Source organism: Myotis daubentonii, chromosome 3, assembly GCF_963259705.1.
Source record: "Myotis daubentonii chromosome 3, mMyoDau2.1, whole genome shotgun sequence".
In the NCBI taxonomy this organism is placed as follows: domain Eukaryota; kingdom Metazoa; phylum Chordata; class Mammalia; order Chiroptera; family Vespertilionidae; genus Myotis; species Myotis daubentonii.
In genome coordinates this window covers 169134851-169153768 of record NC_081842.1, presented here as the reverse complement: position 1 = coordinate 169153768, position 18918 = coordinate 169134851, and the positions used below count along the sequence as shown (strand labels likewise).

The 18918-nt window shown below is 39.3% G+C and overlaps 1 protein-coding gene across 14 annotated transcripts in view; it reads left to right on the top strand.

The window, feature by feature from the left end:
• The window catches only part of SRSF11 (serine and arginine rich splicing factor 11), a 50544-nt gene extending 32241 nt beyond the window's left edge, over nucleotides 1-18303 (top strand). For 2 of the 14 annotated variants that reach the window (XM_059689200.1, XM_059689199.1), the window contains exons 9-13: nucleotides 5807-5938; nucleotides 11290-11379; nucleotides 15617-15733; nucleotides 16614-16821; nucleotides 16927-18303. In XM_059689200.1, coding sequence (XP_059545183.1) covers nucleotides 5807-5938; nucleotides 11290-11379; nucleotides 15617-15733; nucleotides 16614-16821; nucleotides 16927-17124 — 745 coding nt within the window. In that variant the 3' untranslated portion in view covers nucleotides 17125-18303. Of the gene's footprint in view, nucleotides 1-5806; nucleotides 5939-11289; nucleotides 11380-15611; nucleotides 15734-16613; nucleotides 16822-16926 lie in introns of those variants that run through there. The other 12 variants (XM_059689207.1, XM_059689204.1, XM_059689202.1 and 9 more) reach the window with 12 other exon arrangements.
• The last annotated feature ends 615 nt before the right edge of the window (nucleotides 18304-18918 follow it).

Below are 18918 nucleotides of genomic sequence, written 5' to 3'. Positions count from 1 at the left end.
AATGGCATTTGGTGCTACCACCACAAATCTCATCAGAAAATGCTGTCAGTTCAAAATGGTGGGTTCAAGTTTTCCAAAATTTTCTCTTAAAAGCTCAGAACTTTATACAGGCAGTCCTCAGGTTACGTAGGACTCAACATATGTCGTTTCGTGGTTACATCGCCATCTCCCATTTGCAGTATCCTATCTAGTAATATCCAAACATGGTAATTGACCATACCTTCTCTATGCCTCCCATTGGCTAATCAGCGAGATATGCAAATTAACCACCAACAAAGATGGCAGCTAATTTGCATACTGCAGGCAGGCGGGACAGCACGAGCCACCATCCAGGCCCCCATGGGCAACCCCAGAAGCCACGTGCCTGCCACCCGGGACCCAATCCAGTCCCGGGCCCTAGGCAGGCCGGCCCTGCAAGCCCCAGGAGCTGACCTCCTGCCGCCCGGGACCAGATTGGTCCCAGGCCGCTGGCGGGCCCCAAAAGCCCCAGAAGCTGCCAAATATGGCAGTAACTCTATCAGTAAGCACTCTGAAAGTCAGTAGCATAAATGCACCAATTAAAGACAGATAATGAGGCTGAATCAAAAACAAAACCCACTTTAAATATAAAGACACATATAGATTAAAAGTAAATGAATTAAGCTGCAGCCTGTTTGCTCAGTGGATAGAGCATTAGCCCTTGGACTGAAGGGTCCCAGGTTCGATTCCAGTCAAGGGCATGTACCGTAGTTGCTGGCTTGATCACCAGTCCCTATCTGAGCATGTGCAGAAGGCAACCAATCAATGTGTCTCTCCCTTTCCCTTTACTCTCTCTAAAATTTAATGGAAAGATATCCTTGGGTGAAGATTAACAGAAACAAAGTAAATGGCTTAAGTAACATTAAAGAGATTATAAGAAAAATATATTCCAAATTCTGTTAGTTGTATAATGGTTATGTTTAAATTATTAACACCTAAGAAATTGGGTGAAGGGTACATATAATATGCTGTAGTATTTTATAGGGTTTTTTTTACATGTATGAGATTATTTCAAATTAAAATTTAATAAAATATTAATTGAAATGTATCTGCATTACATGAAAAATCTAATTGCTTCTAGCATAATTTATTAAATTGTGCTAAAATTTACAAGGGTTCAATTAAAAAATATGTTAATTCTAAATGATATAATAGAGAATATATAATAGTGCAGTTATTAGCACTTATCTGAAAATAAAAATTTAAAGAAGGGATTAGCCAAAGAAAATATATGCACAATCCATGGACACAGACAACAGTATGGTGATAGCCAGAGAGAAGTGGGGGGCAAGAGCTGGGTAGAAGGGGCAAAAGGGGGAAAATAGGGACATTCTATATCTACACTAATAAAAGAGAAACATGCAAATTGGTGTCACTCCGCTATGCCCACCAGCCAATCATAGTGACTGTGCAAATTAACCAAACAAAGATGGCAGTTAATTTGCATATGCAGGCGCAGAGCGAAGACTGAAGAGGCTTGGTTTCTCCGCTGCAGCTGCAGTGGAGAAGCCAAGCCTCGCTGTGGCGGGACTAAAGGCCTGGGTCCCGGATGCCAGAGGAAAACCGATGCCAGCAGCCAGGGGAAGGAAGGCCTATTGCACAAATCTTCATGCAACGGGCTTCTAGTAATAATAATAAAAGGCTAATACGTAAATTGACTGAACGGTAGAATGGCCGGTTGCTATGATATGCACTGTCCACCAGGGGGCAGACGCTCAATGCAGGAGCTGTCCCCTGGTGGTCAGTGCACATCCATATGGGGAGTGACATTTTTATTTCTTCTTTTACTGCTAGTACTTACTATAAATGCCTGTGAAGAATACAGTGACTACAAGGCAGTTCAGCTGCCACTACCTTTGTTTGTGCTAAGGTGATGCCAGCACTTTTACCATTAGTGCAGATGTCAACACAGTAAAAAAGGCAAATAATCTTACTATTTTGAAAATAATTTTGGCCTCATGGACCCCATGACATTATCAAGTCATTTCTCATCCAGTTTCTTCCTCTACTCAGAATACTATAAACTGGGTGGCTTATAACCAATAGAGATTTGTTTGTGACTGATCTGGAAGCTGAGAAGTCCAAGATTGAGGTGCCAGCAAATTTGGTGTCTAATGAGGACCTATTATTTATACTGGGCTATCTTTTTGCTGTGTCCTCGTATTATAATGGGCCAAGGGGTCTCTAAGATCTCTTTCAAAAAGGACATTACTCTTAATCATGAAAGCTGCCCCCTTTTGACCTAATTACCTCCCTAAGACCCCACATTAAAATATCACACTGGAGATTAAGCTTTGTATAAGAATTTTGGGAGGGACACTAACATTCAGTCCATAGCAGAATATTAACATGTGGTATAACTGTCTGATTTCCTTTTACCTATCTTCCCCCACCCTGTTTTATTCTTCCTAAAGATGTCTATTAAAAACCTAAATTAGAATTATATCACAACCTATTAAACCTTGAGAAGTTCCCTATTGCCTGAAGGTGTTAAACCTTAGAGTGGCATTCAGGGTTTTTTTTACTATTCAACCTAGTTTTTCTTTTCACACTTGTAATTTACCACTCCAAAACAGTTAACCACAGCACTGCTTACCTGAATATAATCATTTTCTTTATGCTTTCAAGTTTTTACTCTTGATGTTCTTTTCTACCTAATGCTCTTTCTGATACCTTCATTTCCACTTGAAGGACCCCTTTTTCTTTGTTCTTACATGCAATGTTGATACTACTTAGAATTCCATTATCTTTCAGGTCAGTGCTCTTATAGCTTAGTTTTAACACTTAAAAAGGAGAACCTATGTTTTTTACATATAGTACCAAGTACATCCCAGGGCTCCCAACATTTAGTTTGAATTACTTTGATATGTATGATTAATGGGAAATAACTGAAGCATGTATTTCCTTGAACAAAGTGTTTTGGACACTTGCAGTAACACTTCATAACAGATAATTATTATAGCTTGTAATATCTTAAGCATCCTAGCATATAAAATTGGCCATTTTTTTCAATAAGCTTTTTTACTTAGATACATTATATACAAGTCTCTATTTTTGTGATTTTTAAAAGCTCATATAAACTAGTGTGTTAAAATGGCTCTGTTGTACATTATTCTTGAAAGATAACTGTTTCAGGACCTTATAATAAATAGATTGATGTGGTATTTCTGTTTATTGGCTTTTTAAAAACTATTATTAATCACTTGGTTTAGGAAAAATCCCGTGTAAGAATGGGCATATGGTTTTGTTTTCTGCATCTATATTTTTTCTGTATACATTCAAAAGCAGGAAAAAGGTGATTCAACTTAGCTAAAAGGATTGTAGAATCAAAATGAATTGACCAACAAAATAAGTCCCCTGCCATGGAGACATGGAACATACTGACATACATCAGAGGGTGTATGACAGAAAAGAGATAAACCAAAGAACTTATATACTACTAGAGGCCCGGTGCACAAAAATTTGTGCACTGGCGGGGGAGGGAGGTGTCCCTTAACCCCACTTGTGCCCTCTCACAGTCTGGGACCCCTCGGGAGATAACCACCTGCTGGCTTAGGCCCACTTCCTGGGTGGTAGATGGCAAGCCTGAACCCTTGGTGCCTGCACCGACTCCCCAGGTCTTGCACACGGCAGGGCCAATCCTGCCCCACCCCGGATCAGGTTGCACATGGGTTGCCCTAGGCAGGTCGCACACAGGACACCCAGGCGGGCTGGCCGATCACTGCTGCCCTGCCCAGCCGCCCCTGGTCAGGTCGCAGATAGCAGGCCCAGAAGGCAGCAGGGCAGGCAGGATGGCGCTGTCCTGCCCTGCCTGCAGTATGCAAATTAGCTGCCATCTTTGTTGGCGGTTAATTTGCATGTCGTGCTGATTAGCCCATGGGAGGCGTAGCGAAGATATGGTCAATTACCATGTTTGTCTATTATTAGATAGGTTATGCACAGCCCATGGACGCACAATAGTGTGGTGAAAGCCTGGGCAGGGGGAGAGACATGGGGAGGAAATGGAGGTCATCTGTAATACTGTCAATGGTAAAAAAAATATATATATATATTTTTTGCCCTAACCGGTTTGGCTCAGTGGATAGAGCGTCGGCCTGCGGACTCCAGGGTCCCAGGTTCAATTCTGATCAAGGGCATGTACCTTGGTTGCGGGCACATACCCAGTAGGGAGTGTGCAGGAGACAGCTGTTCGATGTTTCTCTCTCATCGATGTTCCTAACTCTCCCTCTCCTTTCCTCTCTGTAAAAAAATCAATAAAATATATTTAAAATAATTTTTTTTTCAAGAAAGTGAGGAATCTGATATTTTATATTAGAATCAAAATACAGTGTCCCCAAAAAAATCTTTATGATTATTCAAAGTGTGTGTATATATTTTGGGGGGGACACCCTATATTCATACCTTTCATTTAAGTCAGACACACTAGTAATTTCTCAAGGGTTTGTGGTCAGTAAGATATACACACTTCCTGTCCTTATGGAACTTACAAAAAGGTAAGCATTACATGAAAATTTTCTAGGATATAGACATGTTTTTAAGAGGGAAATGTTTTAGTAAATAGTTGCGTAATATGGTCAAATATAAGATGATTAAAATAAAAATTCGTTGGATTTGATGAAACACCAGTGATGAATTTTGAAACAGCTATTTTAGAAAATGATGGCAACAGAAATTTTGTTAATACATAAGCAAGAAGAAGAGGGTCAGTATTTAATGTACATACTTATACTAAGGCCAGAGTGCTGAGTTTTTTAATTCCTTTTAAATTACAAATGTTCTGTAATGGAAGTGCTATTATTTTTCTTTGCTAAAGTAGTAGGCTGAAAGAGGTTAGTTAATGAATGCACTCAGTTGTTTGCTGGCTTATAAATGAGATAATTTCCATTTATAAAATGTCCGTCCTTTGGCACCTTGAAAATGTGAAGGCAAAAGGTTTAGAATATATTTGAAAATTTTCAGAGAAAGGTGGAATCGTCACTAAAAGTTAAATGATTTAAGTCTAAGCAAAATATTGCAGTTTATTTTTAATCTTAATGTAGAAGGGAGTAAACTACAGGAAGGAGGATTAATGACAACATCAAAAGGGTTAATTTTACCTAAATTCTGGGAGAGAAAGAAACTATAGGTTTGGGGGGAGGAGTGGAATGAAGAGGGTACAGAGACATTTCTTTTACATGACAGGAAGGAATGGTAGTGAGAATAAGGCAGTTTGTACTGAATTATATAAATCTGTATAAAGAAGGCCTGCATTGCTCTTAAATTGCAAATTAAAGAAGTAGGATATATTTTAGAGAACAAAAATTAGAAATTATAGAAGCAATATTAAGTGGTTTCATTTATAAGATGGGAGTAATGATACCTACATTATAGGCTCATTATGAGTATTTATAAAGCATGTAGTAAGCATATATGAATATTTGGTAAGTGATAGATTTAACATGCAATAGTGAAGAATCAATAAATAACATGCTAAGGTGCTATATACTGAGGAAGATAATGCAAATCATTCAGGGTTTTTTTTAATTTGATCTTTTTTTTTCATGTTCTAGCAGTATTTTTACATTTGCTATTGTAGTTTCAATGGACATAGGACTAGTTTGATAGTTTCAACAAAAGGTATTCATATTTCTAGGCTAATAAAAATGTTTATTATTTGGACTAAATAACTGGTAGTAAATTGTCCCCACTTAATGAAACTTATAAGTCTTTTATCTGATACTAAGTGATATAGTCATAAACACAACTAACCTTTCCTATTTAAGTACATGTATTGGCTTTCTTTCATTAGGCGGTCAAGAAGCAGATCTAGAAGGAGGTCACATTCTAAGTCAAGGAGTAGGCGACGATCCAAAAGTCCCAGACGGAGAAGATCTCATTCCAGAGAGAGAGGTAGAAGGTCAAGGAGCACATCCAAAAACAGGTATAGTGGACGGTTAACATTGGGTGGGAAGACAAAATTTAGAGTTCTCAAGACCCCAAATACTGTACTACTTAAAGACAAAAGCGATGGTATTGGGAAATACCAATAGAGGGGGAAGAAACTAAAGTTTGATGAGTCTAGCATTTGTTTTTCTTGTTTCCTTTCTAAACTTCAGATTTCTATTTATAGCTGAAGATCCAGGTAAGATTTCTGTGTAGTAGAAATTCTTAGCTATCCTACTACTTTCCTTTATTTCCTCCTATCCATTCAACCACCACTAAGGATTTAGTGCTACCAACCATCCCTTGTGATATGCCAAGGAGTTTATGACAGACAACCATGCTTTAATTCATCTTTACACATTTCATCATCAATACTTAAAAATATTTATTAATGCCTGGCTTCTGTGACTCAGTGGCTGAGCATTGACCTATGAACCAAGGAGGTCAGGGTTTGACTCCTGGTCAGAACACATGCGGGGTTCGGGGCTCATCCACAGTAGGGGGGTGCAGGAGGCAGCCAAGAAATGATTCTCTGTCATCGTTGATGTTTCTATCTCTCCTTTTCTCTTCCTCTCTGAAATCAATAAATATATGTTATATATTAAAATTGACTATATGCCATATTTTAGAGTCTCTTATCCCATGATTTGGGACCAGTAGAGAATTGAAGTGAGGATTTATTAAAAAGCAAATATATTGCCTGCTGGTATGGCTCAGTGATTCAGTGTTGATCTATGAACCACGAGATTGGATTCCTCAGGTTGCATGTTTGATCCCCAGTGGGGTGGTTGCAGGAGGCAGCTGATTGATGGTTCTGTCATCATTGATGTTTCTATCTTTCCCTCTCCCTATCTCTCTGAAATCAATAAAAATATATAATTTGTCAATCAAAGGCAAACATTTTGACTTAAATATGTGTTCAATAATAAGTCTTTTTCATTTAAAGTGAAACTTTAAATTAGCATGATAGCCTTGAGTAACATTTACCAAATCATTGTTTTCTTCTGAACCACCTTTAAAGTGGCAAGAGAATTCTGTCACTTGAAAAATGCCTAGTTTTTTTTTTCCTATGTAGAGTTGTCACACTTTGTTTCACAATATTTCTTTTAGCAACTGTCCTTTATCTCTTTCTAAAATATTTGCCTCATTTTTTTAGAAGCAGTTCTTTATACTACTTTACCTATTCATTTAATTATGTAATTTTTAAAAAGGACAGAAGGGGACCAACAAAATTTATTCTTGGCAAACATGTAACAACTGGGAACATAAAATTCTGGGATAGTTTTGCTGACTGTTTGAGACTGTAACAAGGCTTTTAGTTGTGTTTTACAAGGTGGGTCATCTCTTAATTCAGTCAAACAAACAAGCTTCCTCCCACATATGCCCTGAAGGATTCTGGGTCCAATTCCAGTCAAGGGCACATACCTCAGTTGCAGGTTTGATAGCTGGCCCTGGTCAGGGCATGTGTGAGAGGCAACCAAACATTGTGACTCACATCTATGTTTCTCTCTCTTTCTGTCTTCCCACCTCCCTTCCACTCTCTAAAAACTAATGGAAAAATATCCTTCCGTGAGGATTAACAAAATAAAATGACTTGAATGAAGATAAGGGGTGACTGATGGAACAGGGTGACCAAGGAAGGAAGGGATGGGAGAATTGGTTTAGAGCAACAAGAGACACTTTAATCTCTAAAACTGTGGAATAGTTAAGGATGAATGTATATGTCTGTTTATGGATGTAAGGGATTTCTCATTCAACAAATACAGTATTGATCCCTTTGTCCATAGTCTTGGTGAAAATGGTGATCCAAAGCGGGGGTGGGGGGGAGTATTTCTGTAGCAAATCTCCTCACAGGGAACAGGTGTTCTCAGTTGATCTCAGGCAAGCTGTTAGCTTAGAAACAAAGACCTTTGCCTGGTGGGAGAGCTGTTGTCCAAGACCGTTCGTGATCAGATGCACACCTGCACGACATAATGTGTATGGGGGTGGCCTCACATTCACCCATCCTGAAAGGAGATTCTTCCCACGAATGGGACAACAACATTCAAGACCCAATTACAATAGGAAATAACAAATTGCACAAGGGACATTCCTAGCCCGCCCGCCCCCAACTCAAGAGATCTGAGAGACTGCACAATATACTTACTACATAAGACCATCCCATGAAGACTGGAAGGCTTAGCAATTTGATCTAATACATAGAAAGAAATACAAAGGGACAGCAAAAATGGGGAGACAACCAACACACAAATAAAAGGGGGAATCTCCAGAAAGGAGGCTAAGTGAAAAAGGAGGCAAGCAATTTGTCAGGTACAGAGTTCAAAGTAATGGTTATAAAGATGATCAAGGAACTTTGTGAGGATTTCCAGAAACTTAGAACTACAACAGCATGAAACAGGAAATAGAAACCATAAATGAGAATCAGTTGGGCCCTAACCAGTTTGGCTCAGTAGAGCGTCGGCCTCTGGACTAAAGGGTCCCAGGTTCGATTCCTATCAAGGGCATGTACCTTACTTGCAGGCACATACCCAGTTGGGGGTGTGCAGGAGGCAGCTGATCGATGTTTCTAACTCTCTATCCCTCTCCCTTCCTCTCTGTAAAAAATCAATAAAATATATTTTAAAAAAAGAATCAGTTGGAAATGAAGATTAATATCTGACATAAAGAATACATTAGAAGGAATCAAAAGTAGATTAAGTGGTGCAGAAGATAGAATCAGTGACTTGAAATACAAGGTAGGAAAAAAAACAATTAGAGCAGCAAAAGGAAAAATTGAAGATCAGGAGGATAGTTTAAGGGAACTTTGGGACACCATGAAACAAAACAACATTTGTATCATAGGGATTCTAGAAGGAGAAGACTGAGCACAAGTAATAGAGACACTGTTATAAAGAAATAATAACTTCCTTTAAAAAACATGCTGAGCCCTAACCGCTTTGGCTTAGTAGATAGAGCATCGGCTTGTGGACTGAAAGGTCCCAGGTTTGATTCCAGTAAAGGGCATGTACCTTGGTTGCGGGCACATCCCCAGTAGGAGGTGTGTAGGAGGGAGCTGATCAATGTTTCTAACTATCCCTCTCCCTCTCTGTAAAAAATCAACAAAATATATATTTTTTTAAAAAAACAACATGCTGAGGGGAATAAAAGTCAATTCATAATAATCTGTAAAAAGACTTAGAATGGATAAGGTTACAGTACCAGTTGATTATGATGTGATATTTTTTCTACTAGCACCAAGTAGCCCAGAATAGTTAGCAGCAGAAACAAAGGTAGAAAGTCGGCTAAGTCCATGAAAGAGGTTAACATGAGTGTGTGCTTTGGAAGAATACTAATAATTAATTTTGATAGTGCATTATAATGGGTTTTGGCCTGACAGAAGACATAGACCAATGGTGGGTTGTAAAACAAATCACTTGAGAGAAAAATGACTATTGAAGAGCCTAGAGACAATTACTAAAACTACTAGAGGCCCGGTACACAAAAATTTGTGCACTCGGGGGGGTGGGGGTCCCTCAGCCCGGCCTGTGCCCTCTCGCAGTCTGGGACCCCCTCGGGAGATAACAACCTGCTGGCTTAGGCCTGCTCCCGGGTGGCAGAGGGCAGGCCCAATCCCTAGGTGCAGCCTCTGGTCGGGCTCAGAGCAGGGCCAATTGGGGAGTTGGGGCGCCTTCCCTTGTCATGCACAGAGCAGGGCAGATTGGGAGGTTGCGATGCCACCCTCAGTCACGCTCAGGGTAGGGCCGATTGGGGGGTTGGGGCACCGTCCCCTGTCACACTCAAGGCAGGGTCGATGGGGAGGTTGCGGCGCCACGCCCTGTCACGCACAGAGCAGGGTCAATCAGGATGTTGGGGCGCTGCCCCCTGTCACGCACAGAGCAGGGCTGTCACGCACAGAGCAGGGCCCATCAAGGGGATTGGGGTTCTGCCCCCTGTCACGCACAGAGCAGGGTCCATCAGGGGGTTGGGGAGCTCCCCCCTGTCATGCACAGAGCAGGGCGGATCAGGGGGTTGGGGCACCGCCCTCTATAACCCACAGAGCAGGGCCAATCAGGGGGTTGGGGCGCCGCCACTCTCACACTCAGGGCAGGGCCGATGGGGAGGTTATGGCTGTACCCCGTCACACACAGCAGGGCCTGTGGGGGAGGTTGGGGCGCCGCACCCTGTCACACACACAGCCGCAGGGCAATCAGGGAGTTGGGGAGCTCCCCACTATCAGGCACAGAGCAGGGTTGATCGGGGTTGGGGCGCCTTCCCCTGTCACCAACAGAGCAGGCCGGATAAGGAGGTTGTGGCCCCGCCCCCTGTCACACACAGAGCCGCAGGGCGATCAGGGGGTTTGGGTGCTGCCCCCTGTCACACTGATCCTGGTGCTGGGAGGCATATTACCCTTTTACTATATAGGATAGTGGCCTGGTGCACAGGTGGGGGCTGGCTGGTTTGCCCTGAAAGGTGTCCTGGATCGGGGTGGGGGTCCCCACTGGGGTGCCTGGCCAGCCTGGGTGAGGAGATGATGGCTGTTTGCAGCTGGTCACACACCCTTCAGGGTGGGGGTCCCCACTGGGGTGCCTGGCCAGTCTGGGTGAGGGGCTGAAGGCTGTTTTCAGGCTGGCGGGTGACTGAAGCTCCCAACTGCTCCTTTTTTTCTGTTTCTTTTTTATTCTTGGCCAGCTTTAGCTTTAGCTCCAGCTCTGAGGCCTCTGTTGCTAAAAGCAGGTATCTGGTTTTTTTGTGTTCTATAATCGAAACACTGTTTCAACTCCAGCTCTGAGATCCCCGCTGGCTGAAAGCAGGTTTCTGGGGTTTTGTTTAGCTACTATATTTGTAACAATGTTTCAAACTGCAAGCTCAGAGGCCGGCAAGGCAGGCGGGGAACGTTGGTTTCCTCCGTCACTGAAGCAAGCAAGCCTCATGTTCGCTTCAAGCTGCCTGGCTGCCGGCCACCATCTTGGCTGGCAGTTAATTTGCATATCTTGCTGATTAGCCAATGGGAAGGGTAGTAGACGTACACTAATTACCATGTTTCTCTTTTATTAGATAGGATTGGTTTTTGTACCAGTCAATCAAGAAACTGGCCAACATCCTTTATCATTTTCTCTCTATAGTCTATGCTCTCTATTGGAGAGAAGTTTTCTGTAGAATACCAGAAAAGTAGGATTTTTTTCTTAAAAATTTTTAATCACAAGTAATACCATTCGAATTATATTTCTATATTTAGTATCAGAATAATGCTCATTTTATTTTAAGAATGGAATTAGATCTCACTGTTCTTTTGTGTTTATTTGGTGTACTATATAAGTTTTTATTAGGTGAAACTTATTAATGCATTCATAAATTATGTTCATTTATTAGAGACAAAAAGAAAGAAGACAAAGAAAAGAAACGTTCCAAAACACCACCAAAAAGTTATAGCACAGCCAGACGGTCCAGAAGTGCAAGCAGGTAAGACATTATAAATTCTTGGCATTTCTTAAAACTATTTGCAAGGATGTCAATAGATTGTGAGCATTGCGTGTTTTCTAGTACGTACAGGAGTGGGCAAAAGTAGGTTTACAGTTGTGAGTACAGAAAAATTTATTCTCATATTATTACTTATTGTATTGTTTTCCATATGAACTGTAAAACTTCTTTTGCCCACCTCTGTACATACTTCAGTGTTAACAAATTTTAGAGGCAACTTGTGAAGAATAACCTAAAGTTCTTTTCTTTTTACTTACTATTTATGGTGTAGAGCAAGCATGTCAAATTCGTGGTGAGTTTGACATGCTTAGTGTAGAGCAGCGGTTGCCAACCTTTTGGACCATGTGGACCACTGGTTGGCGAATGCCTGTGTAGAGTAAATTTGACGTAATATGGAGTTCAACAGAGGTCATTTTCTAGTTTGCTACATGCATTTTGTATCCTGATTTGAATTATTACATGAAACTTATTTTTATTACATAGTAATTCATGCTTTAAATGTCCACGTTAATAGTCAAGAGTTTTTCCCCCTATATATAGGGTTTTGTTGATAAAATAATAGCAAGTAGTCAAGTTCTAATTTGTGTCATTCTTAGACTTGTAATTCTGCCATAGTGTGAAAATTAAATGTTGCTAACTTTACTCCACAGGAATGTGTTTTTCGCAATGGTATATAAACATTGTTATTTATGAAACTAGAGGCCCAGTGCCCGAAATTCGTGCACAGCCGGGGGAGGGACCCTAAACCTGGCCTGTGCCCTCAGGGCAGTCAGACATGACTCGCAATCCAGGATGCTGCATGCGCCAGTGACCATACTTTTCATACAGGTGAAAGGCATCTTGCTGTTGTATGGGCAGCTACATTTTTTTGCCCTGATTATAAAAAGTAGTACTTAACATGATCCTTCTGAGGCAGTAGTACCATTTCCCCCATCTTATGGGTGGAAAAACTGAAGCAGAGAGAAGTTAAGTAATTGGCTTTGTCACATAGTTGTTACAAGTGTCAGAATCAGGGCTGACTACAAAATGTGCAAGCCAAAGTCCTTGAATGTCATCACAGCGTCATCCTGTTTTTTCAGTGTTAGAGTAGCCTTGTCAGGTTTTAATTTTTAAATCTAAGAGACTCTTCCCAATATATAGGGTAGAGTCCTTAGGCCTGGCTGGCGATCAGGGTCCCCACCGCTGGTTGCCTCCCTTTTGGGTGCAGAGGCTCAACGCAGGAGCTGCCCCCAGACGGGGACAGCTCCTGCGTTGAGCTTCTGCCCCCTGGTGGTCAGTGCATGTCATGGCGACTGGTTGTTCTGCTGTTTGGTTGATTTGCATATTGGGATTTTATTGTAGGATTAGTAAGGGCTGGTCATACTTAGTAACTCCATTTTCTTCCAATCTAGTTTACACATTTTGCTGTAGTGATTGTTTTCTTACATTGATTATTAAATGCTTAGGAGGGTCACTCTATGTACAAAAATTAATTCAAAATGGATGCATGACCTAAATGTAAAACCTAAAATGGAAGTAAATCTTCATGACCTTGAATTTGGCAATGGTTTTTAGATATGACATCAAAAGCATAAATAACAAAAGATAAATGTAAATTTTGGAGGTCATAAAAATTAAAAACGTTTGTTTCAAAGAATACTGTCAAGAATTTAAAGACAACCCAGAGTGCTAGAAAGTAACAGATTATATATTCAAAAAGGGACTTGTGTCTAGAATATACAAAGAACTGTTACAACTCAATTATAGTAAGACAACCTAATTAAAAAATTGCCAAAGAATCTGAATTGACAGTTCTCCAAAGAATATATGCAAGTGTCTAATAAACATGAAAAGATATACATTAGTCATCAGGGAAATGCAAATCAAAACCACAGACACTTCCCTGACCAGTTTGGCTCAGTGGATAAAGCGTCAGCCTGCGGACTGAAGGGTCCCGGGTTCGATTCCAGTCAAGGGCATGTACCTTGGTTGCGGGCATATCCCCAGTGGGGGGTGTGCAAGAGGCGGCTGATCAATGTTCCTCTCTCATCGATGTTTCTAATTTTCTATCCCTCTCCCTTCCTCGCTATAAGAAATCAATAAAATAATATTTAAAAAAACAAACAAAAAACACAGACACTAGGATGGTTATTATTAAAAAAGACAGATGGTTACTAGTGTTGGCAAGTATGTGGAAAACCTGGGACTCTGTATGTTGCTGGCACGAATATAAAATGGTGCAACTGCTTTGGAAAACGGTTGGTAATTCCTTTAAAATATTAAGAGTTTTGACACAGTATTTTCACTTCTAAGGATATACCCAAAAGAAATGAAAATGTTACACACAAAACTGTGTACACTAATTTTCATAGCAGTGTTATTACTCATAATAACCAGAAAGTCAGCCCAGATGTTCATTAACTAACATGTGTGAATAAAATGGTATAGCTATACAATGAATTATCCAGCAATGAAAAGGAATAAAGTACTGATAAATGTTACCAGGTGGATGAGCCTTGGCAACTTAGATGAAAGTAGTGAGTCACAAAGAACCATAAATTGTAGGATTCCATTGACAGGTGTCCAGAATAGATAAATCTATAAAGACAAAAAGTAGATTAATGGTTGGGGTGTGATACCTAAAGGTAATTTATTATGGGGTTTCTTCTCAGGGTGAGGAATATTTTCAGAAAATGTAAATTATATTAGAACCCCCTGCAGGAACCAAAATCCAAGAAGCTCAAGTCCCTTATACAGGGTGTCCCCAAAAGATGTATGCACAGTTTAACTGCTGATGCCTCAATTTTGAAAATGAAATGTATTTTATAAACACTGCCTTTATAATTATTCAAAATATGTGTATACATTTGGGGGGCACACCTTTTATTAAATGGCACAGAATAATGCATACAGTTAACCCTCTGGCATCCATAGATGTAAAACCTGCAGATACGGAGAGGCAACTATTTAAAACAGAAAATGAAACCATGTGTAAGTATTTAAGAAAATGACAAACTAGGTCTTAGGGAAAGGTGGGGTGTGCAGCATTTATTTTTCTTACCTTGCTAACTAGTGGCTATTTTTTTCCTTTTATTTTTTCTTTTTGTTGTTTTTGCCTGTTCCTTTATTTAATATACTTATTCATAAGCACTTTACACTGCTTAATTATTGGATCACCTTGATAATATTTGACGAATGAAAAGTTGTGTGTAATGTTTCCAGGACTGTGAGGGGAGGTGCCACACAGGGTTGTAAAGGTAATTTTTTGTTTGGTTGGTTTTTGGTGGTTTTTTTGTGGGGGGTTTTTTTCCTAAAGCTTTTATGGAAGCTAGACAACTGAAATTAATGGGGTTTTATTTTTATTTTGTGCCTAAATTGTAATCTTACACGTCCTAATAGCTTTTGAGAATAGTAACCAGCAGAATTTTTTTTTAAGCTACATTTTAAACCACAGGTGGGGAACATCTCACCAAGAGAGAGGAAGGGGCAGTGAGAGAGAAAAGCTATGTGAGAGCAGAACATTGATTGGCTGCCTCCTGCAACCAAACCTCCCCACCACCACCACCCACCGGGGTTTTAGCTTGCAACCTGTGCATGTGCCCTAACCAGCAATCAAACTGGCAACCTTTTGGTGCATGGCTGACGCTCAACCAACTGAGCCACACCAGCCAGGACAGCAGCCTAATCTTTAAGTTGATAATTTTGTATAGCCCACGAATGATGTTACAAATATCCAAGTGGCACTAGGCAGAAAAAAGGCTCTGCACCCTGTTTTAAAGAGAGGGAAAGGGCTATATTTCTTAAACAATGATTGCTCAAAGCAGTGTTGGGGGACATGGCTTGCTGGAGTATAGGCAATCGATTTGATCCTACATTAACATTAACTTTAGTTCTCTAAATTTTACCCAGTGAATTTAAGAGTAATTTTTTATTTTACTAGTATCTGCAACATACGATCCTATACCTCTTCTGGACACTGATATATGAATCAAAAACTGATTGTTAATCTTTCCTCAAGTTTAACAAATCTGATGTTATGATAATGTAATTTAAGAATTGCTGGAAATGAGGGTTTTCTTGAGAGCATTAAAGGAAAGGGACATGGTTTGAAAAAGAATTGTGGTTTATTATTACTCATTTGATTCTTCAGCTCAAAACTGTATTTGAAAATGCTCTGAGTTCCTAATGGAGCTCCATCATAGACATATCTGCTATGATGTGTCTGTATTTTAAAGTCTAGTTTGTACATTTGTGGTCCTAGAGAGAGACGACGTCGACGAAGCAGGAGTGGCACAAGATCTCCTAAAAAGCCCAGGTCTCCGAAAAGAAAATTGTCTCGCTCACCGTCCCCTAGGAGGTAAGAATGCTAATGATTTAGGTGTACTCTTTCTAATTTTCAGAACTTTTTTTTCCATTAAAATGCTATGAATGTGCTTTTATTTTTCTCTTACGATTTGAGACTGTTTTAATAAACACTGTGGAGGATTGAGCATTTTATGCCTGTAACCAAATTAGTTTTCTTCTATTATTGAGCATGGCTTGTGTCCAGTGTTTTGAAAATGGATATTTGCTATATATTTTTTAAAATATATTTTCATTGATTTCAGATAAGGGAGAGAGAGATATATATAAACATCAGTGATGGCGAGAGAATCATTGATTGGCTGTCTCCTGCACACTGCACACTGGGGATTGAGACTGCAACCCGGGCATATGCCCTGACCAGGAATCAAACCTTGACCTCTCCTGGTTCATAGTTCGACACTCAACCACTGGGCCAAACTGGCTGGGCTAGTCTTTTTTTATTATTTATTAATTTGATAGAAACATCAATTTGTTATTCCACTTATTTATGTATTTATTGGTTGCTTCTTGTATGTCCAGGGGTGGGAAACGTCCAGACCGCGGGTGCTGCTAAATTTTGGTCTGGCCTTGCCAAGGCATTAGGGGTAAGTTAATTAAATGTTTGACCAAATACAGCAGGCTAATTTTTAGGTTGATAATTTTGTATGGCCCAGGAATTGATGTTATAAATATCCAAATAGTCCTTGGCAGAAAAAAGGTTCCCCACCCCTGTTGTGCCTTGACGAGATCAAACCTGCAACTTTAGTGGTGTATCAGGACAATGGTCTAACCAACTGAGCTACCCGGCCAGGGCCCTGTACCCTCTTTATATCATGTGAACTTGGGTCAAGCTTAGCATCTAAACAAGTTAAAACTTATTGCTATACTTACAGGTTAAAATTCTCAAGCGTATCCTTTAAAGCATCTTTTTTTTCTTTGAGAACATTTTACTGTTATCCTAGGCATAAAAAGGAGAAGAAGAAAGATAAAGACAAAGAAAGAGGCAGAGATGAACGAGAACGATCAACAAGCAAGAAGAAGAAAAGTAAAGATAAAGAAAAGGATCGGGAAAGAAAATCTGAGAGTGATAAAGATGTAAAAGTATGTTTACATACTAATTTATTTTGGTATTTTAGGTGGTACTAGTACTTATAAGAAGTGATTTTTCTGTGAAGACGTTTACTTTTATTATTCTCCTTGGCAAAGCAGGTTACACGGGATTATGATGAAGAGGAACAGGGGTATGACAGCGAGAAAGAGAAAAAAGAGGAGAAGAAACCAACAGAACCAGTTTCCCCCAAAACAAAAGAATGTTCTGTGGAAAAGGGAACTGGTGATCCCCTGAGAGAATCCAAAGTGAATGGTGATGATCATCATGAAGAAGACATGGATATGAGTGACTGAATATGGCCTCCATGAGAATCCACCTGTATACATGCATCAGTGTCATTCCTTTGTGTGATATCTTCATGCTGTATTTGTTCATCTCAAACCTTAGATGTATACAGCTCTGAGCTACAAATGGTTATAACGCTCCTGTAATTGATATTATTTACATCCAAAAGTTTTTAGAAAATGCTATGTGGGTAACCAATTCTTGATGTGGTGAAATCTGATTGAGTAACCAAGCAGCTTGACTATTCTGGTGCTGCTTCATAGCAGAAGTGAAAAGCTGCATGCATCTACAGCAGGCATGGATTGTTTATGTTGTATAATCTCCTTTATTAAGTAAGTTCACTTATAGTATTTCTAGAATTTGATTCATTGCCGTAATAGAGCCCTGTAGGGAATGCACTGATTGCATGTTAATTGTGACAGGAATATCCTCAATGTCATTAAAATCCTCCAACATGATGGATCTACTTATGGTCTTGTTCGTTGATATGACAAGTTAACATTCTTATAGTTACATCTGGAAATAAGCATTTGAAATAGATAATCCTTTAAGCCTTGTGGCTGAAATTTTGTGGCTTTTGTTTAACTTTGAAAGGTTATATATGCACTAACCTTTTTTGATGGCTGCTTAGGCTTTAATTACAGAAACAAAATTTGAAATAAAACTGTCTTTGGCAGTGAGTAAATAGCATATTTTGAAGTAGAGTTGTATACTTTTTCATAAGGTGTTTGGGAATTGTTTTCCCTGAAATAATTTATTTCACACCTACATCATTGAAAGCTATCTGCCTATCCTGAGTCCATCTGTAAAAGACTTATTTCTTGTCCTAATTTTCAATTTTTCACTTTTATTAATTTGTTTTAATATCAATGTTGGAAAAAGGGGGTAGTGCATTTTAAATTGACCATATGCTTTTAAAGTGAGACAAATGTACTTGATAATGTACTTTTTATTTGATCTCAAGTTGTATAAAACCAATAAATTTGTGTTACTGCAGTAGTAATCTTATGCCCACAGTGATTCCATGTTAAATGCAAAGTAGTTTAGGCAACTGTTTTCTTAGTTACAGGAGTTTCCAGCTTCACTTTTGTGCAGTAAAAACAAAAGTAGGCTACAGTCTGTGCCATGTTGATGTACAGTTTCTGAAATTGTTTTACAAGTCTTTGATAATAAAACCCTTAAACCTATGTTCATGTTCCTGTAAAACCGTATTTGTATTTATTTACAAGCTGTTGAATGTATGACATTTACCTCATTCATTTTACAAATCAAGTCCTTTGCCCTACAATCTACATATTTACTATACAATCCATCACTGTAGTGATTAGTTACCATCAGAATTATCAAAGTTGCTTTAATTTCTAAAACAATCTATTTCTTAGTATAAATTTCTCATATTTTGGGTATAGGAATTGGGTTGAGTAAAGTAACTGTAGGATAAATGATCCCACCTATATCTACTAAATTTATATTTTCAGTGAAATATTTGCCTTTGCTGGAATAGTATAGCAATTCAATGGTATGTATCTAATGTACAATACTAAATATTTATTCATTTATGAAATGAGTAGTGTAGAGTGGCTGGGTTTAAGGGGGAAATGAGACTTGGAAGTATAGCTCTTATCCAAGTCTGATAATTTTTTTAACTTTTAAAATTGAAATGCCATATAGAAAGCAGCATTGTTTTTACAGTTTATAGTAAGTAACTTTTTAAAGATTTTATCCAAAGGAATTTTGTCTATAGTTATGAAGTTCTAATAATGGCCCTAATAGTCATTTTAAAACTGTTGAACAGAAGTGAC